At 34.2% G+C, this 26,910-nt stretch overlaps 1 protein-coding gene and 1 long non-coding RNA gene across 3 annotated transcripts; one reads left to right on the top strand and one right to left on the bottom strand.

Moving 5' to 3' along the window:
* The first annotated feature begins 9,613 nt into the window (after positions 1-9,613).
* LOC104100558 (QWRF motif-containing protein 2-like) lies at positions 9,614-19,714 on the top strand. Of its 2 annotated transcripts, none has more exons than XM_009607814.4 (6): positions 9,614-11,371; positions 12,388-12,507; positions 13,080-13,196; positions 13,314-13,403; positions 18,923-19,030; positions 19,323-19,714. In XM_009607814.4, exons 1-6 carry the CDS (start codon positions 9,914-9,916, stop codon positions 19,395-19,397), a joined length of 1,968 nt encoding a protein of 655 aa, XP_009606109.1. In that variant the 5' UTR covers positions 9,614-9,913; the 3' UTR covers positions 19,398-19,714. The 2 variants fall into 2 exon arrangements, with proteins under 2 accessions (XP_009606109.1, XP_009606110.1); XM_009607815.4 differs by lacking the exon at positions 19,323-19,714 and adding an exon at positions 19,181-19,290.
* A 5,586-nt stretch (positions 19,715-25,300) lies between these two features.
* On the bottom strand, positions 25,301-26,439 carry LOC104100559 (uncharacterized). The gene is made up of 2 exons (XR_011415602.1): positions 26,056-26,439; positions 25,301-25,917 (listed from the first exon to the last, which is right to left on the bottom strand). It is a non-coding gene; the product is annotated as an uncharacterized lncRNA (long non-coding RNA).
* Between the last annotated feature and the right edge of the window lie 471 nt (positions 26,440-26,910).

Raw genomic sequence — 26,910 nt, 5'->3', positions numbered from 1 at the left:
TAAAGGGGGGAATGCCCTGGCCTTTGGATTTATCCGCAGAACAGTTACCTAGATGGCAAGAAGAGTACTAAAGTATTCGGAAGACATAAGTTACGAAAATAATAAGTACATCAGTCAACATTCGAGAACGAATGTTCCAAAGGGGGGAATGATGTTACACCTCATATTTTCGTGTGTAAAAGTACGCCATAAATAAATTGATAGAAGCTCGGAAAATGAGATGTTACATCCCGCATTTTCGTACGTTAAAGTTTAGTCATAAGTTAATCGATGTAAGCTCGGGAATGAGATTATTTTGAGATTATAAGTATTATGCTATTTCAAGAAAGTGATAAGTAAATTCGTGAAGGTGAGAGGGTAAGCAAATCGATGAAAATGAATTTCATCGAAGTTTGGCATTTTGGATAAAATACGACCCGAGCTAAAATACCCGGTATTTATGGACTAGTACCATACAAGGTACCACATAGCCATGATAGTAAGGTGTATAAAGTGTATTAAAAGTGAGTAGTATTTTAAGTAATTTGAGATAATTTCTAATTATGTGGGTAATTAGTTAATTATTGGGTAATGGGATATTACCTAATTAATTGGGGATATATTGGATAAGAATTAAAATGACATTATGTGGCAGCCCCCCATTTAGATTAGGTGACTCGTAATCTAGATTGAAGGTGTCCAACTAAAAGTTATACCATGACACTTACGTGTAAAGACATAATGAGAAGTTTGGCATTTTGGCTTCATTTGGCCTTAAGATAATCAAGTAAGTAATCTTATCATTTTCTTCCTATTTCAAACATGGCAAAACAGACGTTAGCAATTCCTACAAGGATTCATAATATCTTCAAAGAGAATTCATAACATCTTCAACCAATTCCAACAAAAATTCCAACCAGATTTCTTAGCACCTTAGCAATGTGAGATTTTGCGATTCTACGGGAGTACGGTACAACCTTTTCCAAGAATATCATACGACTTTTTCCCTACTCCAGGTATGTTAAGGCTAAGCCCTTCCTTCATTTTGGCATAATCTGATAATTACATGTGTTTGATAACGAGGCATAAAGAGAAGTTCATACTCCCGAATTTATATACATTATCCTAGTCTTAAAAATTATAGTATTCTCCTTATCGGGACTTCATATTTAATTTAGTATTGTCTTCATCCAGTCAAGAGAGCAGAGACCCTATATATATAGTATTACAGTATTTTCATTACCATCGAGCTATAATCAATGGGCAAGCCCCTATTGGGAAATCTCTGATCATATGGTAAGTTATATACCAAGCCTACTGTGGTCGAGCGCCTATGAGCGAGCCCAGTTGGCCGAGATACAGAGCCTAATATGGACGAGCGCTTATGAGCGAGCCTACTACGGTAGAGCATTTATATATATACTGAGCCTTATAGGGCCGGACAACTATTTTACTTACTATATTAAGAGAACTGAATCAGTATCAGCAGGTAAGCATATCTTCAAATTATCTTTGACTCCTAGTTACTTTTAGTTATTATATTATCAGTTCAGTTTCAGCTTTCGGTAAATTGCCTTACATACTCGGTACATTATTTGTATGGACTTCCCTTTTGCCTAGGGACGCTGCGTTTCATGCCCGCAGGTCTCGATAGACAGGTCGAGAGTCCTCCAAGTAGGCGATCAGCTCAGCGGAAGATGGTGGTGCACTCCATTTTCTTCGGAGTTGCTTGCTTGGTCAGTATAATTTAGATGTGTATTATTTGGTATGGCAAGGCTCTGTCCCTACCTTTATGATAATTATGTATTCTTAGAGGCTTGTAGACAGATGTCATGTATGTAAAAGATTGTATGGCCTTGTCGGCCTATGTTCAATGTACGAGTGGTTATTTTGGTCTTATAGGCCCATATGTCTTATGTATAAGTTGGTGTTACATGTTGTATTCTACCTATCTCACGGCAGCCTCTCTGGCTCAGTTATCTATGATAGTATGATACGAAAAGATACATTACGTTGGTACTCAGTTGAGTAAGGTACCGGGTGCCCGTTGCGGCCCATCGGTTTGGGTCGTGATAGTTGGCTCCCTTTTTGACTCAATCCCGTAATTTTTGCCGTAATAATTGGTCAATGGCGAGAATTACGGATACTTTTCATGTGAGTTGGGAAAACTTTTCTTCGCGGTCGTTAGAAGTGGGGTCGGTCGTGCCCCCGATAAACGCGAGGGCAAATCTGATGGCCTTGTTCGAGCTTCGATCCTCGATATCGAGCTCAGTTACATCTGTAACTTCGATCTCTTACGTAGGTGCCGAGCCTTGACCTATTGTTCCAGATGCCTCGATCAAGCATAGAGCTTGGTTCTACCCGTATACATCCCTCTTTCCAAATCGTTTTCTTTTCTTCCCTTTTTCTTAATTTCTTTTATCTTCATCTTTTTCTCTCTCTCTGCAATCCCATTTTTATTAGTTATTTAGATTATAAAAGTATATTTGCTTATGTTTTCTTGTTCTAGATCTCAGTTTTTATTTGAATATGCTTTTAACTATTTTGTTAATCTAGTTAATGTTATTTTTTTCTTGAAAGGACCAAACATTTTCAATTTAGTTATCAAACGTTTATTCATGTACCAAAAAATCTTGTAAGCAAACTGAATTAATTCAACATGGGTTGCACATAACTGAATTAATTTAAAACACAACGAACTGACCAAATGCACACCCTAATTTAACCTCGGTATACGTTAAAAGATAGTGGCACTCGTAACCATCAAATCTTGAATCTGCTTCTACTCACATCAGTGGCGTAGCCACCTTATAGGAAGGAGTGTCAAATGACACCCCTTCGCGGAAAAAATACATTGTGTAGGTAGGTAAAAGAAAATTTTATATGTATATATACTATGTATTGACTCCCCTTAATTTTCTGATATGTTTACTTTTATATATTTTGATACCCCTTAATGAAAATTCTAGTTCCGCCACTGGTTCCCATCGATCCGATATTTAAATAAAATCTAGTAATTTTCTAGCATATAGTTTGCTAGTCGATTATTAAAGTAAATCACATAATATTGTAACACTAGAATGTGGGGAATAGAACTTGTGAATAACCTATCACTGATGGCTAGAGTAGTAAAAATTGACAAAATTGTTGATCGAAGCAATTGACGTTGAAGATGAGATTCATGCAAACAACATAAGATTTACCCCTATAAATTCCTATAATATATCGTTTCTCGCCTTTTGGTATAACGAATTAAATCCACCAAATATCAATAACTATTTATTTTTACATATATCTGTGTTTGGCTTTTTTAATCATCCTTTCTAACTTACCAGTTTTTGCATTCTCCGCTCCCCCATCAATTGAAGAAACATCATTTCATCATATCATTTTCATTTTCTTTTTTGGTTGGTGAACGGAAAGTAATACGTAATCACATTTTTCCTTTTTAAAAACTTTTTCACAAAAAGAAAAGAGTTTAGAAAAAGAGCCTAAATGCATCTTAAATCAGTAAACCCAATGACGGAGGGAGGGCCGACGAGGGAGAGTCCAGTAGGACTGATAGGTTTCTTGACGGGCAAGCTTCTGAAGGTGCACATGTCCATTCTAGACGAATCTCACATCTGAATGAAAAAAGAAAGTAAAAACTTTATAAAGCACATTACAAGTTCACGTGTTACGCGCGCTTTTAGACTTCAAGATATCTTACCCAAAAGACAAATTTGTAAGGTTTGTTGGCCCCAAAACAAACAATGTGTGTCATGAGCTTTGATCGTGACACAATATGGCACCAGTGACGTACTTGAGGTTTGGGCATTAAGTAGTAAATTAGTTTCGTTACTTTATTAATTATCCAGCAATTATAGAAGCCAGAAGTGAAAGTTAAGTCATAACTCCTTTCCCTAACTGCCATTATTTCTTAATATAAATATGGCTTAACTGATCAAGGTATTAACAGGTGGACCTACTTATGATCATTAACACTTGATGTCGCCTGGGACCAAGATGTTGATTGTAGTTGCTCCAATTTTTGGAAAAGGTTTCATTGTGATTAGACCACATTATAAAAAATACCTATTTTATAATTATTTATGAGCTACTCCTGGTATTGCTCACAAATTACGCAGCTTATACAAATAGCTTAATAAGATAATCACCTCTGGAAAAAAAAAAGTAAATCATAACTTGCATATTTCACTAAGACGAGAAGTTGTTTGTGTTTTTTAGATCATTCAATAGGTTATAAACAATACAATGAAGTAGTATTGATTTTAATCTCTGTACACTAATAGTGCAAAAATTAACAATTTATATTATTAAATTATTTAAATGATAATTACAAGTAATCGTAATTCGTACATAAAGTGAGATCTTAATAATCTAAAATATAAGATAAATTACCTATTCTAACATATAAAAATATATATATATACTATAATACAAATAGTGAAACTTGTTATTATACTGTTAAAATTTCTCTATTATTTCTCGTACTCTCGTTTTCCTCAATTACCTTACACGTGCTAATTACATGATATATTGAGGATATTTGCATGGCTCATTTCCGTACATATATTTAGCTTTGCCGTAATAAAATGGTCGTTCAAGTTCCAAGTAGCAACGTAACTTCCTTTCCCTAAGTTAGTGTTCTTCCCAAATTGCGTACGCAAGGAATACTTTTTCCTTTGTTAGGAAGATTTCGATTCACCTCTTAGACCTAAAAACTAACAAGTCTATTACAAAATCGAATTATCAACTTTTATACAAATTTTCAAATGGATGAGATCGGTCAAGTAGTCTCAACTGAAGAAAAATTACACGTGTTTATGAATTGAACGAGATTCAAGCTGAAAAAATGATTAAATTTGTCAACGGTACGAAAGGAATAGCCTTGAACGTTCCCCACATTCTATTTCTACCTCAAATACTACAAGTAGTCAATTTTAAAAAATTTAAATCATAGGGTATCGCTTTCGCCACAACTCCTTTTTATATATAGAGAGACACACGACCCTTCTCACAAAAAGAAAAAAATGGTTAAAAAGAGAGAGGGAAGAAGAATTTATATAGTCGTGTCTTTATATTGATCTCACAAGTAGAATTCATGTAGCCAAGTTAAAAGGAACGGAAAGTTGACCGTATGACCACAAGTGGAATACAGAAAAAAAGTTGGACAGACAAAGTGAAGATATGATAGCAATATTCATATTCCCGTAAAAGAAATGAGAATAGTTATATTTAATATCCGAAAGAATACGATGAAATGATACAAATAGCTGGTTATAATTTGAGTAGAAGAAAATAATTCTACAAAATATTTTTGTATTTTATGTTACAGAACTATTATACCTTAGCTAGCATAAAAATTTGGGGTGAAATGAACTACTACAGTATATAACTAAAAAACATTTGTAATTGGCCATATATACCGTATTAAAGGATCCGGGAAGGGACTGCACCCCAAGGGGGTGTAATGCAGACAGTCTATACTAATACAAATATCAATGACTGATTCCACAACTCGAACCCGTAACTTATAGATCATACAAAAATAACTTTTACCGTTAATCCTAAGCTCACCTTGCAGTATACTCTATTAGAGGGGAAAAAAGAACAAGGGGAAAAAGGTGGGATCCAACCAGCAAAACATAACACCACTCAAAACATTAGAAGAATATTATAGGCAACAAGAGGAACTTTATACAAAATCAGGCAAATCATAGCTATGGACTCTCTCTTTAAGCTATGTTGGGTCGGTTAGGTTCCTTGCATTGGAAACAAACCATGTTTCTTGCAATAATAATAGTAATCACTTTTAATTTATTGCTATTATTTTAATGAGCTTAACTAATTTTACATCATAAGTACATTATAAAAGAATTTTAAACTATCATGTCACTTAAAACTAAAAGATAAAACACAATACATGTTAATAAGTGCCGTTATCAATCTGGAATATATAAGACAGATTACATGTTATATTAAGTTAAAATATTCTTTACACTGTTATTATATATAAGTTAAATTTATTATTAATTTTTTAGTTGAAAATAATATTGGTAATTAACATTTGGGTAGGTACTAATGCCAAGAAAAACGTACAGTTTCTTATCTTTGCACATTTCTCTCTCAAGAAAAATGATTACTAATCATGATGATTACTTTGTGAAAAGCTTATCGTTTATCATCATAATACTCCTCACTAGGACTACACCATATTTATCTTCTGTTCCTTCATTACTCGAATATCTTCTCTTTTACTTGCAATTATTGAATAGACATTTATGAATTGTCTTTTCAAAATTTTCTAAAAAGCCCTTGTCTGAATTTAAAAAGAAAAAAAAATTCTAGAAAAGGCAAAAGATAATGAAGTGGCTTCACTTTATAAATGATTCTACAACACGTAAAAAGGAAAAGTTTTAGTAGAGGTTTCTTGCTGGCGAAGGCATAAAGTATATATACAATGCATGTGGTAGTGTCAATGATATGGTCTTGTTTTTCATATTGGGCACCTCATATTTGCATAGGATCTTTAATTAATATGATCAACAATTACTAAGGAATAATTAGGCACTTGAGCCAAAAGCAAATAAGAAAAAAACTAGAGATGGTTGGGCAAAGTGTAATTATCAAGTAGTCTCTCGTGGTGGCAAAAGATACCACCAAATCGCAATTATCTTTGTCGAAGTTCAAAAACGTGCAATCATAAACAATGCATTCATTCCTTAACTACCACTTTTGAAAATTAGTATACTTAGTTTATTAAACATTTATACCATGCATTTCAAATAATAAACTTTTTAGATTCTTCTCTTTCTCAAAGAATAAGTAATAAGATTCAACTTTTTTTTATTGGTTTCTCACTAGGTGTCCGATACTCACTCTTAAATTTGGCTAAGCTGGATTTGCGTCGCGTAAGGGGACTAGAAAGCGTTCCCTACAGGAATTTTTTTCCCATTCTCAGAGCTTAAACCCTATACCTATGATTAAGTAAGGATAAATGGATTCTATCTATCTCACCATAACTTGATAGTAATTTGAACGATATCCGATCAATTTTATGGTTGAATCTTTTTGGATCTATGTGCCAATTACTGTCCTGAGAACTGTTTACATGTTGCGTGCAGATTAAAATCAAGGACAATTATATAAGTAAATAAGTGATTAAGATGTTAAATTAAGCTCGAGAAGATACAAAATTTGGTAAGGTTGTTTAGGTATAAGAGTAGCTAGCTAGCTTATGAAATTTCAATTAATTATTAAAGGTGGCTTAGGATGAAAACAAAGAGGGTAAAAGAGTTAACAGAACTCAAAGGGGTTTTGAATAAAGCCATCTTTTTCAATTTCTAGGGAGGTTTGTTTGTCGATGAAAGTTTGTTTGGCTTTAGCTATTGTTGAAGTTAATGACTTTGCTTAATTTAATCAGTTAATTCCTTTTCTAAGTTAGTTGGAGACTCTTCGTTCTTATGTTCCTATCTTTGTTCACTTCTCTCTAGAACTTTGTCATGGCCCTCAAAATATTCGTAATGAAAAACAAAATATAAAAAAAGGAGAAAAAAAAAAGAGATACTGCATTTTATACATCAATTATGAGATGTTCACATATAATTGTTGTATAAGAGCAAATTTTTCAGACATATTTTGTTGAGATGTAGAATTTCACCCAATTTTATACCCTTAGTGTTTCATTTTATATGAACCTAAGACAAGTGAAATAAAGTTTTTTTGATCATATTTTTATAAATACTTTTTAAATATTTTGAATTATTAGTTATTATGACTTATATAATACTTTTTATATAATTTTTAACTATATAAATTTTACTTAAATTTTTTTAAAATTCTATGTTCAAATTCACACAAAAATTAGTTAATTTAATGCTCATGCTTCGAAAAGATTCACAAACTGAAAGCATGATCTATTGTCACGATGTGCGCATCCACCATTATAGATCTTTTGCTTGAACTGTAGTAGATTTTTTTTTAAAAAATATTTGCTTTAAATTAACAGTAGACATTATTATAGATGAATTATTGCGAGTGATACTCTGTATTTATGTATTTAAAGTTAAATTTGTTGTGTTGAAAAAGATGTCACAAGATATCACCACAGCTTAAAAGGAAACCCTAACATCCGGTATTTTTATTGTATAGCTATAATTAACTACAACGAGAAAGTAGTTAATTATAGCTACAACAACGACGACGACGACCCAGTAAAATCTTACAAGTGGGGTCTGAGGAGGGTAGTGTGTACGCAGACCTTACTTTTATTCTGAGGGGTAGAGAGACTATTCGGTCTGGGGAGAGTAGTGTGTACGCAGACCTTACCTCTATCCCGAGGGATAGAGAGGCTGTTCGAACAGCTCTCTACCCCTCGGGGTAGAGGAAAAGTCTGCGTACACACTTGACCCCACTTGTAAAATTTTACTGGATCGTCGTTGTTGTTACTGTAATTAACTACTTACCCGTTGTACTTCACGTATAAACCCCAATAAGCATGCAAGTAGGTATAAACAGGGGACCAAATAGAGAAAAATACAAAATGAATATAAATGTTCTCCTTAAAAATAAATACCAAGCAGGGTGGAGGTCAAGTTGGGGGATGGGTGTGTTAGTTGAGTTGGGTAACCATTGATTACATGTATAGGCAGTTGTATAAATTAGCTCACCTTACAAAAACCATAGCTATTAAATTATTAGTTCTAGAAACAAAGAAAAAAGACGAAAAATACTATAATCGTTCTTTATACACTTTTCACTGCTCATAGTTGCAATCAGGGGCTGAGCAGCAGATCGAGGAGCGGGCTCGGCCGAACTCAATAACTTTGGTTCAAATTCTATATAAAACTCTATATTAGTCTTAAGAAATTTATTTAATACGTTCAAATTATTAATTTAGAACTCAGTAACTTAAAGTGACTAAAATACTGAACTCATAAACTTCTGGTCGCAGTGGCTCAAGCTAATGTTGAAGACTTGATTTAATTAATGCATGCGATGGCAACTACCAAAGTGTCCAGTGCTAGTATATTCTGCAGGGTATTAATTTATTGCTTTAATTTCTGGTTAAAGTCCTGTGAGTAAATATAAATTTACAAAAAAATATATTTACAGAAGCTATATAGTACATTATTAGAAGTATATTAAAGACAACTTCTAATATTGCAATTGGCAACTTAAAAAGTTTTGCTAAAACATTTCTGAATTTTGTATACGAATAAGACGAGTATGTAACAGTAATACAACGCTTGGATTGATCCAAAACTATCGCACGTATTAATGTGGGAAAATTCCATTAGAAGAGACATGATTTGTGCTGTAAGTAATAGTTATGATTTAATTAATCAGCATGATATTGGCTTTTTATGATCCCGTAATTCCATATACCTGATTTAAGCTCCACGCTTGGGTACTCTCTGAAATAAATAAACAAAATAAAAGATACTCTTAAAACAATAATAAAATACTAAGATAGGTTATTAAGTAATCATATAATTTACCTAATCTAGTCATTAAAGTATCATAATCAACTATCAGAGTACAAACCATAAAGCCTAAAAGCACAAGTTCTCAATGCGTTTCCCTTTTTATCACTTCGAAAACTCACTACAGTGGTACGACAGTTATGCTCGCAAATCTTTCCTTCAGGTCCCACTTTCACTCTCTCTCTCTCTCTCTCTCTCTCTCTCCGTATATTTTCGTCGGACGTTCGTAACGGTCATATTTTCCGATAATCTTTCTTTCTCAAAAAACTCCCAATCTAATAATCTCTACACATAAATACACGCATTAATATACATAATTTTCCGCTTAATCTTCGTATTTTGCACTGATTACTCTATAAATTCAGCTGAATTTTTGGAGAATTAGGGTTTTAAGATAGTGAAATGAAAAGTTTCCGGAGAGATGTGAAGATTGTGTGAGAGTAGGAATGGTAGCTGCAGTATCAACAACGAAGCTAAATCCTAAGGTTACGTCGAATTGTTCGAGTTATCAGAATCCGAAAAGGCCGCCATTGTTGCCTTCAGAAGCTGAGAATAATGGACGTTCTAGAAGACCGAAAATCAAAGAGGTTAGTTCCCGGTACCTTTCGACTTCTTCTTCATCTTCCGTCTCAACGACGTCGTCGAATAATACATCGACTACTTACTCTTCGTCGTCAAACTCCGTTGCCTCATTGCGGAGTCAATCGCCGATGCTGACTAGGACGGTTCGACCGGTTGCGACGCCGGTTCGGGATTCCGGTTCGGTTAAACGGTCCCAATCAGTGGACCGGAGACGGCCGGTGACGCCTGTATCAACAGAGACGTCTACTGCGGCAAAGCAGCTATTGAATTCCAGTAGGAGCTTATCCGTTTCGTTTCAAGGTGAATCATTATCTATACCTGTCCGTAAAGCAAAACCTGCTCCTGCTAGGAACAATTTTGGTAGTACTGTAAGGAAGGGTACGCCGGAGAGGAGGAAAGTCACGGCGGAGTTTGTCACGCCGGAGAGGAGGAAAATTGCGGCAGCTGCAGAGTCAGTTACGCCGGTGAGAGGAGATCGGACTGAAAATGTAAAGCCGAGTGATCAGCATAGGTGGCCGGGGAGGTCAAAGTCACTGAATTCAAGTTTTCTTACACGAAGCATGGATTGTGGTACTATTGACAAGCCAAAATTTGGATCTGAAAGTGTCATTAAGTCATCGATGAAATCAGTAATTGACATATATCACAGAGCTAGAATTGAAAGTAAATTGAAACCTCAAAGTGTTAATGATAAGATTGATATGAAGTCAGCTTATGGATCAGCTATATCTGTTGATGCATTGGCTTCAGATAGTGAAAGTGTCTCTTCAGGGAGTACTACAGGTGTCCATGATGGTCCAATTGTGATTCAAGGGCGAGGAAGTCAACGAGGTATAGTTGTGCCTGCTAGGTTTTGGAAAGAGACTAACAACAGGATCCGACGAGGGCCAGAACTTGGTTCTTCTGTGGAGAAAAATGGTACATTGAAAACAATGGCTCCTTCAAAGCAAATTGGTAATAAGAAGTTTCTGATTGATAGCCCCACAACATCACCTCGGAGTGTCCCAGCTTCTAAAGGTTTATCTTCTCCTCTTCGAGGGGGTCTAAGACCAGCGTCACCAAATAAGGCATTGACATCTCCTTTAAGAAGGATGCCAAGTCCTACAAGAACAAGAAATGGTATTATGGGTTCAATATCTAATAACTCATGCATCATGCCTTCAATTTTGAGTTTTGCTGCTGATGCAAGAAGAGGGAGGGTAGGAGAGAACCGGATAGTTGATGCACATGAATTAAGGCTTCTATATAATCGTCACCTTCAATGGCGATTCGTCAATGCGCGAGCAGAAGCTGCACTAAAGGCACAGACAACAACAGCGGAGGTAAAACTTTTTTAACATGCTTTTCATTCTCTAAATTTTGCTGGTGACAAGTTCATATACAATTTGTATTTTGTTCAACAATCTACAAAGAACCGGAATCATCATCTTGGATTTTATTATCAGTTGCGAACCTTTGTAATGAGTGTTATTTGTGGAAATGCAATCAATCTATCAACTATGGCTTAATTCCAAATTAGTTGGGATTGGATTTATGGTCTATATCCATTCCACCTAATTTAGCTCATTTAATTCCAATACTGGTAGAGTAAAGAGCAATTAGAGAGATGAAAATTTGCCATTAATGGTGAAGGATTATCTCGGATCAAATTAAATAAGGAGAGTATATGAGGAATTCAGTTCACGGTTTAGATGAAGTGCATTGAGAAATAGCAGTAGACTAAAACTTAGGAGATTCGCTTTTCTGTTTCAGTTTTCAAGTAGATATAGAAATACCTCAACCAGCGGTGGTGGGGTTATACTGTTCAAAATACGTGATTGAACGGGATAATAAATATATCCTTCTTTCTGATCTATAACATTCTATACTTGAGGATTAGTTCCTATTCAGGGTTTTGTCTGATTTGATGATTTAACCCAGGGGAATAGTTAAATATACCGGTATAAACTCCAATACTTAATAAATACATGATATGCGTTGTTCTTTTTTACTTGGAACTTTAATTGCTAAGCAGACATGTTTTGCGTATGTTGAATCAAAGCCTAAGACAGTAATTTCTTCTTAAACTTATTCACTTACTTTCATACTCCATGTAAATGTAATAAAATCATGTATCATTCTTAACAATGTGAAAAACCAAACTTCAAATTTTAGAATGAAAACTGTAAAATGTGTAGCAACAGTTCATTATCAAGTTAAATTTAATATACAAATCAACCCGCATTAGTGTAAGTTTCTTCTACCCAAGAATTTACAGTGTAAACAGAAATTCAGCTGTGGTTTAGATTAGAATCTGTGAAGATTTGGTGTCACTAATGTGAAATTTTCTTTTTACCAGAGGAACCTGTACAATGCTTGGTTGACTACTTTAAAATTGCGGCATTCTGTTAAGTCCAAAAGAATTCAGCTGCTGCTGTTGCGGCAAAATATGAAGCTATATTCCATCCTCAAAGGACAAGTAAGCCCTCTTTTCAGTTCTTTTTCTCTTCAAACCAAATTATTTTCAGATATATAGATAGACATCAAAAAGATGCTTTTAGATACACATACATCGATGAGATAACCACTTCTTGCTTATAGATCCACAAAGTCATGTATGCATTTGAAAAGGAAAAACAAGAAACAAAGATGAAGAGAATAAAAGTTTACTTGCTATGTAGAAAGAAAACTGAAGGCCCCCGGGGGTTTGGGGAGGGGGAAATGACATGGAAATTATTGGAGTTAATGCATAATGTTTGGTTGATTTGCTGTAACTAGTGGACAATATATTGTTGAAGGAAAAACGTCTGCCAATTACATTTATTATGCGCCCTGTTATATCTCAAATTGGTGTTCATCATGCGCCTGAGGTGTACCTGCTGCCTAAGTTGGCTGATACTTTTTTATTTGGTGTGAAATGAAAAGTATATATACTTTGTTTGATTTCGTATACTAGCTTTTATATTGTTTACTTTGATTCGTTTATTTTTTGTTTATAAATAAACTTCAACCTTCTTTTACTGTCACTTTCTCTTTTATGGACAAATTCAGGGGCCATTTTTGGATAATTGGAGTATGATTGATGGAGATCATCGCAATGCATTGTCAGGGGCTATATGTGCTCTGGAAGCCAGCACTATTCGTCTCCCTGTTGTGGAAGGAGCTAGGGTACTTTTTCCTTTTCATTCTAATTGAAATGATCTTTTATGCAAATTCTGGTTGCATTCTTTTACCTATTGGTATTAGTGTTTCAGGAATAATGGTTTCCGCTTCTATTATCTGCAGGCAGAAGTTCAAAATGTGAAAGATGCTATTTCTTCAAGCGTTGATGTGATGCAGGCAATGGGATCCTCAATGTGTTCTTTGCTTCCAAAGGTAATTATTCTTTCTTTGAATGATCAAATGTTAATGCTCGGGGTTCTTTCTGGTTATGGCCAGTGGACTAGTATCTGTTTTCAAGGGGGTGAGGGGAAGGAAGGCTGTGAACTCTCCCAATTTGCATAGCCACCTATTTTTACTAGGATGTGTCTTATCTGCAATGCGAAAGTGGTACTCTAATGCATAAAGAATATCTACACTGGTCAACTGCATGCTTTCTTGTGTTCTAACTTGCTTAGGAAGCATTTACAATCAGTAAAATATGATCTATCTGTTTTCAAGGGGGTGAGGGGAAGGAAGGAGGCTGTGAACTCTCCCAATTTGCATAGCCACCTATTTTTAATAAGGTGTATCTTATCTGCGATGAGAAAGTGGTACTCTAATGCATAAAAAATATCTATACTGGTCAACTGCATGCTTTCTTGTGTCCTAGCTTGCTTAGCAAGAAGGCTGTGAACTCTCCCAATTTGCATAGCCACCTATTTTTACTAGGATGTGTCTTATCTGCAATGCGAAAGTGGTACTCTAATGCATAAAGAATATCTACACTGGTCAACTGCTTTCTTGTGTTCTAACTTGCTTAGGAAGCATTTAAAATCAGTAAAATATGATCTATCTGTTTTCAAGGGTGTGAGGGGAAGGAAGGAGTCTGTGAACTCTCCCAATTTGCATAGCCACCTATTTTTACTAGGGTGTGTCTTATCTGCGATGAGAAAGTGGTAATCTAATGCATAAAAAATATCTATACTGGTCAACTGCATGCTTTCTTGTGTCCTAGCTTGCTTAGCAAGCATTTAAAACCAGTAAAAGATGATAAAACCGAGGTGCACGATAATAATAGGTCTTACTAAAATAATTTCAAATTACTTTTAAAGTTTTGTTTAGTTTGGTGTTTTCTCTTGTTTTTCCTTTTTTTCCACCCCTTTTTCCCCCTTGAAGTTTATCTATATTTTTTAGCACAAGACTTAAGAAGCCGGGGAAAGAAAGCACGCACAGAGATGCTTACTATCATTTCTTTTTTAGCTTAAGTTTGTGCAATCTTGCTAGAAGTCCTGGCGACTAAGGTTGGGACCTAGAAGTCGAGGAAGTCGGAATAAAGATCAGGGAGACCAGGTTTCAAAGCCAAAAAGCTGGTGACGTCTTTCTATATGCAAAAGTTTTGGTGGGAAGAGTTACCCGATATATGTACAGGTGGGAGATATAGGAACGGGGGGAAATCGTCAAGGTGTGTGCAAGTTGATCCGTACACCGCCATAATTAAAAAGATGTTCTTAATAGTCCTGCAAATATTCCCTAACAAAGGAAAAAGTGTGTTGCCTCAACCATGGAGAATCTGTTTTAACATGTGAAAGTGTTCCTAAACAATATGCGGTACTGCTTATTTTGTTGCAGAAATGCATTAAATGAAGAATGAGAGCTAAATTGTTTATAGAAAAGCGGGACCCTTACCACTATTTTGGAAAGTGTTTGGGGCGTGTCCTAAGGCGCCTCGTTGGCAGAACATCCTGAGACAAGTGAGTTAGGTACTGCCCCATCACTTGGGCATACGCTGCCAGTGCACCTCATGCCTCAAGAACGATGTGATGCTCGGAACCATCAGTTTAAAATCTGAAAAATATTAACCTCAGTGCCAGATGGGATGAGGTTTGGGTGAGAGATAAAAGGTTGATTGTTATGATAAGGAAGAAGGCAAAAGATTTGAGAGTGTAAGTGGAGGAAGAAACAGAAGCAAAACTGAAGAAAAGAAGTCCTCGTGGGAGGACCTTGGTTACGTATATTGACTAGCTATGGAGAAAGACAATTAAAACTGAGTATGAAGCGATTGGAGATGACAACAACAAACTTTCCTTCAGGCCTTTGAGAGACTTTTTTCTATTTTATCCTGAGAGAGTCAATAAGTAGGGTCGTCTGAGTGTAGGCTAGTAGCTTTAATGGAAGTTAATTTTATCAGGAAGTCCTATGCAGTGTTTTAAAAAGCATGGGGCGAGGCGTTTTACATATGCCTCAGCAAGGCGTAAACCCCGAGGCAGGGGACGTAAGCCCCATAGGTATTTAATTTTTAATATTTTATAAAAAAAATATAATTATATTAAATATTTATAAACAATTAAAATTGAAGAAAACTATAAATATGTGAAATATATATATATATATATATATATATATATATATATATATATAAAATGTGTGTGTGTGTGTGTTCCATCCCCACAAAAAACTAATCAAAATAATTTATTATACGCTACTTAGAAGCACAACTAACTTGAGTCGAAAAGAATAAAGTTTTCTACATGGAGGACAAAAAGGATGACTAACCTGTAATTTGAACTTTGAACTTGCTGTTATGAAAGAGAATGGAGTTCTCTTTGTATTTGTTAAAAAAAATTGAATATTCGTTGCTTTTGGGAGATATTAGCAAACTAGCGGACAAGATAAAGAATTGGGAAAGACCATGAATTAGGGCTTCAATCAATAAAAAAAGGTCTTGACTTTTAAATTTAATACATTTCAGTTCCTTTTTAAAACTTTTGAGTAATTACCAAGCTCACTTTTGAGAATTTGGGTATATTATAAAGAACTTATTCAACAAATTTTGTTTTAATTTGAAAAAGTCTCTAGGCTGATGCATCACTAAAAAAACGCGCCTCAAACGCCCGGGCATACGCCCCGAACGCTCAGACGTATACCCCGAATGCCCGGACGTACGTCCCGAACGCCCGGGCGTACGCCTCTTGAGACTTTCGCCACACCTTCGCCTCAGGGCATTTTTGGTGCTCCTCGCCCCGAAAACGCCTTTTAAAACACTGGTCCTATGGATAAAGGAAGGTAGTATTAACTATCTATAGAGAAAGGCAAATAAAACTGAGTAAGAAGTGATTGGAGATGGATAAAGGAAGGTAATACTAACTAGCTATGGAGAAAGGCAATTAGAACTAAGTAAGAAACGAGTGGAGGTGGCTACAACAAACTCTCCTTCAAGCCTTTGAGAGAATTTTTCTGTTTTAACATCTGAGAGAGTCAATGAGAATTGTCGTTTAAGTGTAGGCTTGTAGCTTTATTGGGAAGGTAATTTTATCAGGAAGTGTTACAAATAAGTGAAGATAACATAGTTATCTTTTGAGTTGAATTAATTGGATTTAAATTTGGAATGAAATACTTCTTGATAAGTCCCACCTGCAATTCGAGCTAGGTGGATCACTGACAAGTGACAACGAACTATTTTGCCTAGTATGGTCCTAAATTGGTCGTACAATTCATTTTGGTCAAATCATCTCAATAAATTTTACTGATCAAAGAAGAATCTAAAGAATCTTTAAAGAAATGAAATTAGTATTTGATAAGAAAGATTTACTGTTTGTGAAACTTTGCTAAAGAAACTAGCATTTTCCCTCCAATTTTGTGTGCTATATATATATATATATATATATGTGTGTGTGTGTGTGTGTGTGACAACGGACTATTTTGCCTAGTATGGTCCAAAATTGGTCGTACAATTCATATTGGTCAAATCATCTCAATAAATTTTACTGATCAAAGAAGAATCTAAAGAATCTTTAAAGAAATGAAATTAGTATTTGATAAGAAAAATTTACTGTTTGTGAAACTTTGCTAAAGAAACTAGCATTTTCCCTCCAATTTTGTGTGCTATATATATATATATATATATATATATATAATTTATTCTACAAAATGTTGCAATTCTTTTAAAATTTCTACAATTTTTATGGTCTTTGATTTTTTTTTTTAATTTATAAAATATCTAAATGTAAAATTCATGGGGCTTATGCCCTTTCTCTCAGGTATATTAGATAAAACTCTCGTCTCACTCCACCTCCTTTTAAACATTGGCGCACTTGCAAAGTTTGTGGTGCTTTCTCACACCCATTCTCATTTAGATTTCGGCCTCTAGTGTCTTCCTGTGCGATCTTGCTACTTCTTTTCAATGCTATTGTTTTAGGTTTATTTAACTTATGCTGTAATGACTGACGAATTCACAATAGAGAGGATTGTGATTGACCAGCCTTGATCTTTGATTCACATTATGAATTCAAATAACCTTCAAATGTTTGTGATAGACTTGTTGTGAGCTGTAGAAAATATCGAGAACACAATCAATCAACCAGCAACTAAGCCTCAAACGAGGTGGAGTCTGTAAACAAAATACAAAACTCTACCCAACTTAGTCAAACAGTCATAGGGTTATTTAGATGGTCATGGTCTTGATTTTAGATGTGTATCTCTGTTTCAGAGGTAATTGAAATGCCAAATTTAAGTAAAATTGGGTAAAAAAGCATACCATCTGAAGCCAGACAAAAAGCCATGCATGAAGAATAACAATGGATTGAGGGAAGACAGAAACGCTATGGATGATATAAGCGTTTTCAATTCTCAAAAGTTCTCTAATTTTCTTTAGTCATTATTTCTGTAGAAATCACAAAAACACATAAAATTATGTAAATAAATACTAACAGATAAAACAGAATGGAGAAACATCCAAAATAATGTATAGCTTTTCGAGTGAAAGTCGAAGTAAACCTCAAATGTGAGTTTGAGTGCAAAATTGAGTTGTTTCCGTTATTCTTCAGCAAAAAAATACTTCCACAGTTAACTATCCTAGTCCTGTATTCGATTTGCTTGAGTCCCTTCTATCCATTTCTTCGAGTCATTGTTCCACACAGCTGCACCTCTCCCTTTTTGCCAAAAAATGATGCATCATTTTTCTTTCCCCACTTTGGTGGAATTCATTTGCGTAAATCCCTAAAATAAGCATCATTTTTTGTCCTCTCTTTGGTAGAGTTGTTTTGCAAAACAACCTGGTGCATGATATTGTTGCTTTCCGTACATGGTTGAATGATATGAGCTGGGACTAATTCCAGCATTAAGTTTTTTTTTGCAGCTGTACTTCCTCAGAGAGCATCTCTATCGTTCATTCTCAAAAAAGAGAACATCTCTATCGTTGAGTTTAGGAGTGATCTCGATGGTTTTTTACAAATGTGTTTTTTGTTGAAATTTATTTACATGATTTGTTAAATGCTGATACATCTGAGTTTAGCTAGAATGACACTATTGAAATAGACTGGGCATTACACTACCAAGAAATAACATTTTACCCATTCACAAGCTGCAAAAATTCAGCTCCCAATAATCTCAACAAATTGTCATGCTGTGACATTGTTAGTAACTGGTTGTGGATCATTACTTGTCCTATAACTTTGTCAGATGAGGTATCTGTTGTAACGTTCTCGTTTAGTCATTTTTTGAAAGAGTGTAGGAATATTCGTCCTTAGTGCTTGCAGCTGGAATTTTCATTCTCATTTCTGGATCAGTAAAGCAAAAATCTTAGCGCTTGAATATCAAACCTGCTTTTCTTATAATCTGTTCATTTCTCAAGGATTCTGATCATAGTTTGCCTAGTGTTCAACTTATCTTCTCAGTTAATAGTCCAAACTTCCTTCTAGTTTGTCGGTGCACATCCCTCGGATTGCTTTAACAAGGTTAATTATATATGTGCACAGGTAGAGCAGGTGGATTCTATGGTATATGAACTTGCAGATGTAGTGGGTAACGAGCGTGCTTTACTTGACCATTGTAACGATCTCTTGTCATCACTGACGGCTCTACAGGTAAAGCTGAATTTCCTTTATACCTAAAGCTTTTGAAGGAAACCATTTGAGAAATGATCATTTCTATGTTGCCCTTGAGTTGAATAATGTGTTTGAGTCATACTTCATATCAAACGATCTATTCTAAATTGTAAAAAGTTTGTAAAACAGGTGAAGGAATGTAGCCTAAAGCTTTTGAAGGAAACCATTTGAGAAATGATCATTTCTATGTTGCCCTTGAGTTGAATAATGTTCTTGAGTCATACTTCATATCAAACTATCTATTCTAAACTGTAAAAAGTTTGTAAAACAGGTGAAGGAATGTAGCCTGAGGACACATTTATTACAATTAAAAGACTCGGTTTCTTGCTCAACAACAGAAGTGTAAAGCTGATCTTTTTTGACTGCTTAACGGAAACACTAACATCAAAGGAAGCTCTTCTTTAACCCAAGTGATGGTGATATGACAAATTGGTTTCTTTTATAGCTAGAGTTACCTGATTCAGGCTTGTGGAATGCTGCAGTAATTGCATTTTGTATGCATCGTGAGTAGGAAATTGCTGCTTTTATGTTTCATAGCAGGCTTATATCTTCGGCTTTTAGCTTCAGAAACATTTATAGATGTATATATATACTTCCATCTTTAAAAGCAATCCCTTCAATGATAAGTTGGATGAAGTAATAAATGGAAGATCTTTGCACACACGTTGGTAACTTTTGAAACTTTTCATACAAGGAATTGTAGAACCAGCGTTTAACGGAAGTAATAAAATAAGGTAATTTTTTTTCAAAAGAAAACTAAATTACGAGCGTTTAATAAATTAAATACATATGGATTAGTTCTTTATTAAATTACATACATATCAAGCCTTATGAAATTTGCAGAAATCTTTCATTTATGCTTTATGTTTTCCACATCTAATCTTCGAACCACCCAATCGGTAGTCACATCACTAGAATATTCAAATGATAAGATATTTTGCAAGTGTAGACACTTAGATGTGAATGGTTACTTTAATTTATGGCATTATCAAGTAGTAGTTAATAAAAATAAGTGTGTTTAAGGGAAAAGAGTCCACTTTTCCTGGGCAGCCGCCAGCTTGTACCAGCTTGTTTCCATGCTCCCAGACTGAGGTTGCGCTAGAAAATAGGCATTGGGATTAGCAGAGGCAAATCCATAATTTTTAATTCTATGGATTCAAGATTTCGATTTTAACCACCGAACCGATCACCTTGTTTGAGTTATGGGTTCAAAGCTGAATTTTTTCGACTGTTTTAGTGATTTTATACAAAAAAAATACGGGTCTAGAATAAAAGTTATGCGTTCAATTGAACCCATAACTAAACTGTTGGTACGCCCTCGGGGTTTAGGAGCTTTCGGATCGAAAACTAGGTTTGCTAAAACTTGATGTATAAATAATCTTGTTGCAGTTAAGGTTTCCAACATTTTTTTAAAAACTTTTGTCTTTTGTATTTTGCTTAATTAGGCATAAATTCAAGTACGTGGAGGTCACGGGTTCGAGCCGTGAAAACAGACTCTTGCAGGAATGTTACGATAGACCCTTGTGGTCCGGTCCTTTATCGGACCTCGCGCATAGCGAGAGCTTAGTGTACCGGGCTGCCCTTTAGGCATAAATCCAAGTAATTGACCCTAAAATTTTAATAACTCGTATTATTTTATAAGATGATATTGACTAGATATTGAGCCTAAAATGCTAAATTTGAACTATATGTAGCACCCTTTTTTGGTATAACTGAGGGACTCAGTAACCAAAATGTGTGGGAAAAAAGAATATAGTGACCTTTTTATATATAACGCCCTTTTAAAGGGCGTTATACCTTAATGGCCGTTTGCCCGTTAAAGTATAGCATCCTTTAAAAAGGCGCTATATTTGAATCCACATGGCGCAGGAAAAGCAGCTAAATAGAATTTAATGTACCAAAAGAGGAGTAGAATGCTGAGTGGTGCAATGGTTAAAGGCTAGGTACAAAATTGGTTATGGCTTTTGAGGTCCAGGGTTCAATTCCTTCTACCAGCATTATTTTGTTTTCCTATTTCTTTTTCATTTTTTTTTCTTTTCATTTTTTTATTTAAGTATTTAGATATAAATACTTTAATATTTATAATTACTTTTCAATGTAATTAAAATAATTTCATATTTATTAGAAAATTATGATTTTTGAATTCATTTAAAGTAAAAAAAGTGAAGCCTTTTATTATTTTATTAAAAAATCTATCAACATTTTTAATAGTTGTTATTTTGTATTATACGTAAAACAAAATTATTTTTTTCTCCTTTTATTTTTCAAATTAGATTATGAGTTTTATTTTATAGTTAAAATTTTCATAAGAGAATAATATATATATAGTTTAATCTATTGCTTGGAATTCTTTTATTTTTTAAGATTTTTCTTTTTAAATTTAGTTATTAAAATTTTAGTTATTAATCAAAATTCTAATTATATTTTTTATATTCTTCCTGAAATATATTTTTTATTTCTCCTTTTATTCCTTGGCTATTGTAATTGTATTGTCCATTTAAAAATTTTAAATAAGAATATGGTTCTCCTTATAATCCATTAGGATTATTATTATCTAAGTAATGGAATATAATTCTTATATTCTTATTAGGAAAACTAATTAAATGGTTGCTTATAGACTAAATTTTTTCTAATAAGAGTTATCCTAAACTAAATTAAATATAACCATTTAATTTATGAAAAAACATTTAATAAATTTTTCTATACTAAATTTTCATAAACTAAATTGTATTATAACTATTTAGTTTATGAACAATCATTTAATTAATTGTCCTAATAAGAATATGAAAATCATAATCCATTACTTAGATAATAATAATTCTTCGATTATAATTTTAAAGATTAAATAGTTATAATAATTTATATTTAATAATAAGAAAATTATAAGATTTATAATTAGATTTTCGATTAATAAAATTCATAGAGTATAAATATAACTAAAATTTTAATAATTAAATTTAAAAAGAAAGATATCAAAAAATAAAAAAATTCAAGCAATAGATTAAACTATATATATTATTCTCTTATGAAAATTTTGACTATATAATAAAAATCATAATCTAATTTAAAAATAAAAGGAGGAAAAAATAATTTTGTTTTACGTATAATACAAAATAACAACTATTTAAAATGTCGGTAGATTTTTTAACGAAATAATTAAAAGGCTTCTTTTTTTTTTTTACTTTAAATGAATTCAAAAATTATAATTTTCTAATAAATATGAAATTATTTTAATTACATTGAAAAGTAATTTTAAATATTAAAGTATTTATATCTAAATACTTAAATAAAATAATGAAAAGAAAAGAAAAATGTAAAAGAAATAGGAAAACAAAATAATGCGAACCCGGACCTCAAAGCCAAAACCAATTTTATACCTAGTCTTTAATCATTGCACCACCTAGTACTCTACTCCTTTTTGAATACATTAAATTCTATTTATCTGCTTTTCCTGCGTTATATGAATTCAAATATAACGCCTTTTTAAACGGCGCTATACTTTAACGGTATTTGCCCGTTAAAGTATAGCGCCCTTTAAAAGAGCATTATATATATCCACACTTTTTGGTTCCGGACTCCTTCATTATGGGGTGATTTGGGAAGAGGAAAAAATGCAGAGTTTAACCACATATCTCAACCATGGTCAAGTGTTTGTGGAGAATAGAAAACAAAAACAGGGGGACCCACTCAGGCGGATGCGGCGAGAGGCAACCGCTAGCGAATCTGCTTTTGTCCGAATAGAAGAAGGAAGTAAATTCAAGTGACGTGGTTCCCACTGCTGAAGGTGGGAAGCTAAAATGTGGACCCCACGCTGATGTGTATCGCATGTCTTTTGAATAGGTCTCTCTCTCCTCCACCTCTCCTTTCTCTCTTCCAACCCTTTTTCAATTCTTCCCTTCCCAAAAGGCAAATGTATCATCCCAATATAATAATTAGTTTTGCTTACAAAAATTCACATATTTATATCCTAGATTACTATATAAATTGCTGTCACATACAAACGAACAAAAGAAAAACGTGGGAAAGAATTACTCTTTCTGTTCCATTGATTTGATATAGTTTGGTTGAGTACGAATTTTAAAAAAGAAAAAAATATATTTGAAACGTATGGTATTAAACATGTCCTCGTGGTCATGAGAGAAAAAAAAGTTGCAAAAGATAAAAAGGTAGTAACATTTTTCTTGTTTAGATATAAGGAACATGGGCGAAGCTTCAAGCGCCTACAGCCAAGTAAGAATGTTCAATTGAACAGCCTGTGCCAGAAAATTACTGTATACATAGGTCAACTTCTATTATTATTATTATTAGAGTACAAAACAATACTTTGTTCCTTTCCCTTGTATTGAATTGAAGTATGAACTTTATCGATACATTTGCATGTTGACTATCTATTGGTTGTGATGAAATTAAAGACGGTTCTTTAATGGAGCTTTGGCACATATTTGATGTTCTCCACTTATGAGTTCTTTCCTTTCTTCAAAGTATAACCCTTTTATGTATGCAATTAGTTGAGTGTGACTGTGAGTGATGAGATTTGTATAGTTCTCTAGATATTATGATGGTCTCATTTACCTCTTTATTGTGACAGCTCACACTTAACCTTTCAATAAGTCCATGATTGCGAAATGTGTCTAATACCCAATTGGAGTAATCCTTGTTTAAACTTGGGAGACGTTTATGTTTAGTTGTGCGGTACTACGGTTAAAACTAAACCCTTTATCTCAACATTACAGTCAGTTTGAGCATGAACTTGGTAAAGTAGGAAAAAACTAGTGTAAAATATTCTGGCCAAGTTTCACAAAACTGAATACATTAATAAGAAATATTTAATTTATAGTCATGCAAATATTATTAGTTTGATCACAATTAACATACTTTATGCCCAAACGGAAATTAAACATGTAGAGCCTCTTTGCTTCCGCACAAAGTCTTCTCTTCTCTACGCATACAACCCATTGTGCGGCTTATGCGGAGAAGCAATTGCTGAATAGTACTCAAGCTATCTATTTCTTTTTCATAATCATAGTTTATATATGCCTGAGCCAGTTTATGCGCACTATCACTAATTTTATATCTTCTACTATAGCAGATTCACAGATATTAAATAATTTTATCTACCAAGGCTCGGACATATGGAAATAAATTGCCTAATCTATTTTGTCTCCACTGAGAATTAGGACCCGATTGGCCACAGATTTTGTCAAAATAAATTTGGATTTTATTTGGCAAACACATGTTTGACCATAGATTTTGCTTATATTTTGGCAAAATTTCAAATCCCAAAACCAGCTTAATAGCTGGTTTTGGGCCAAAATATCACTATTGTATTTTTCTAAAATTGCCCCAAACTTTTGTATTTTATAAAAGAGTCCACCATTTATTATTTTGTAACAATGTTGCTTCGTCTTCTCGGTAACCTGATAGTGTATCATATAGTTCATTATAAAAATGATAATTTTGTATCAAATTTATTTATGTTCAGGACTATGATTTGCGATAATATAATGAATGTTATTGATAATGGTACTGTTGGGTATTTGTGATAGTTTTTAGAACTTGTGGGTATAAGCCATGTTTCATGTTTTTTCAAAATAAATTTGGGAAATATATTTTGAAAACTGATGTTCAAACACATTTTCATCTTCAAACCAAACTTCACCCAAATCAGATTTTTCAGAATAAATTTGGAAATCTATGGCCAAACGCTAGTTTAAACCTGAGCTCTTAGGGTTTTTCAACTCATTTAATTGACTACTAGGTCACACCATTTGGCGCAACTCAAGCTATCTAATATTTATCTTATTACTACACTAAATATAGAGCACATATATCTGTTATACTGACTGTGAATAGATTTTCCTTTTGGTAAGTAGTACTTAGTATTAAGTTCTTGCTCTGTGCGGAATTCGGGAAAGGGCCGGACTATGTGACCAGGAGGTCACGGGTTCAAGATGTGAAAACAGCCTCTGGCAGAAATACAAGATAAGACTGTGTACGATAGACCCTTGTAGTCTGACCCTTCTCCGGATCCCGCACATAATAAGAGATTAGTGCACCGAACTGCCCGCCAAGTAGAGCTTAGTACTCTTGTATTTGGTGAATAGAGATGACGTTACGAACTTGATTGTGTAAAATCAATTTTGCAACAGACTGAAAATTGTACTTACTATGTTACAACAATTACGTTCCAATCCTAGCTAAAGCTGGGGTGGAATTGTGGCATAATCATATAAGACGAAATAAAAAGTAGAAGTCGTATTTATTTCATTCATATTTATTCAGCCAAAAAAGATGTCAGTATGACAAAGCAACGTCTCAACCAAGTTAGGGAATTGACTCAAGATCTCTCATATTTAGAGATCAATTACAGTTTCCGATAAAATTCCAACTGACTTTAAACTCAAAACATCAAACTCAACTGGAAATTAACTATTATTATTCCTACTTCTAAGTATCTCAAACGAAGAGATTAAGCAGTTTTGGCTCTTTATTACCACTATCCAAACCCAGTGACACATCCGATAACTCAGTCTCTGAACCTATGGACGACGTCGTGTTCCATCTCTTCTCCAAACCGACCCACTCCGTTGTATCGATGTGATCCGATCCATCAGTAAATGATCCGGATTTGTTTGAGAACTGATTTGGAATATCCCACGCGCCGCCGCAGCGGAAGGATTCGAAGGTCTCGTTCATGTAAGGAGTAAGAATTCCGGCAAAAACTGGCCGTAGATTGCCACCAACGAGAACCGTCTCCACCGCCTTTTGACACACGTGCCAGTTACCCGTCGATAACAGCCCAACCGCACCGGTCACCGGATTCACCGTCCGCCCGCACGCTTCGAACAAAAGCGATTTAAACAAAGCTGTGAGATAAAGTTCATCAATTTATCAGCCAGGTAAATATCCATTTTCCTTTTCTTTTCTTTTTTTAGAATATAAAACTCAATAAAATAAAAAATAAAAAAGGAAATTCGTGGTAGGGGTGTGTTTGGTAGCAGTACCAGGTCTTCGATTTTCGGGAACAGCGGCGATGAAGGCCATGAGATCGCTACGCCCAAAAAACTTGGAAACAAAAAGAGTAGCGTTAGCTTGAGCGCGAGGATCATCAATTCCATCCAAACACGCCCTTAAGGTACAATTGTCACTGCATCTTCTTCGTAATACTCTACAACCATTGCAGCTCATTTTTCTAGGAGAAAACTATTTTTTCTATTTCAGAGTCCACCTTTCTTCACACTAGGGTCTACGACTAGAGAGAAATGGGGAAGCGATATAATATAGACAAAGTGAAGGAGAAAGAATAACTATGGTTAAGCAAGTGTGGTTAGTGTAGTAGAATACAGTGGCTGTACTGTATCCAAAAGCAGATTTAAAATTTTTTGTTAGTTAATGTTTCAAGTACTCTTAAGTATTAAGTAGGAGTACTTTTTTCCTAATAATAAGTACAACTCGACAATATTTTTTATTCTTTGGTAGTCTTGAAAGGACACCAAGTTTAAGAAGTTTTTCCACAAACATGCCATATATAGAGATATATCAATCTCTTCGCGACAAATTAAAAAAAATTGTCACATAAAATGATTGAGAGGAAATAACTATGTACAAAATGATTTGTAATATCATATTATATTTGTTGCCATATCCATATGTGGCTCTGTAGCATCAAAGAATGTAGTTTAACTGTTGATAAAGTTAAAATAAAATCACACTAGATCATAATTCAAATTCTAATAAAACAAAAATTAGATGGTTTGATCCATCTAATTTGTCACAATTTCGAGCAGTGGAAGCAGCCATTAATGTTTGCATTAAGGTATGTGATTTAAATTGCATTCCTAGGGGTGCGTCATTCCCCG

Source organism: Nicotiana tomentosiformis, chromosome 4, assembly GCF_000390325.3.
Source record: "Nicotiana tomentosiformis chromosome 4, ASM39032v3, whole genome shotgun sequence".
Taxonomy (NCBI): Eukaryota; Viridiplantae; Streptophyta; class Magnoliopsida; order Solanales; family Solanaceae; genus Nicotiana; species Nicotiana tomentosiformis.
The sequence above is the reverse complement of the archived record's forward strand: the minus strand, read 5'-3'. Positions and strand labels throughout refer to the sequence as shown.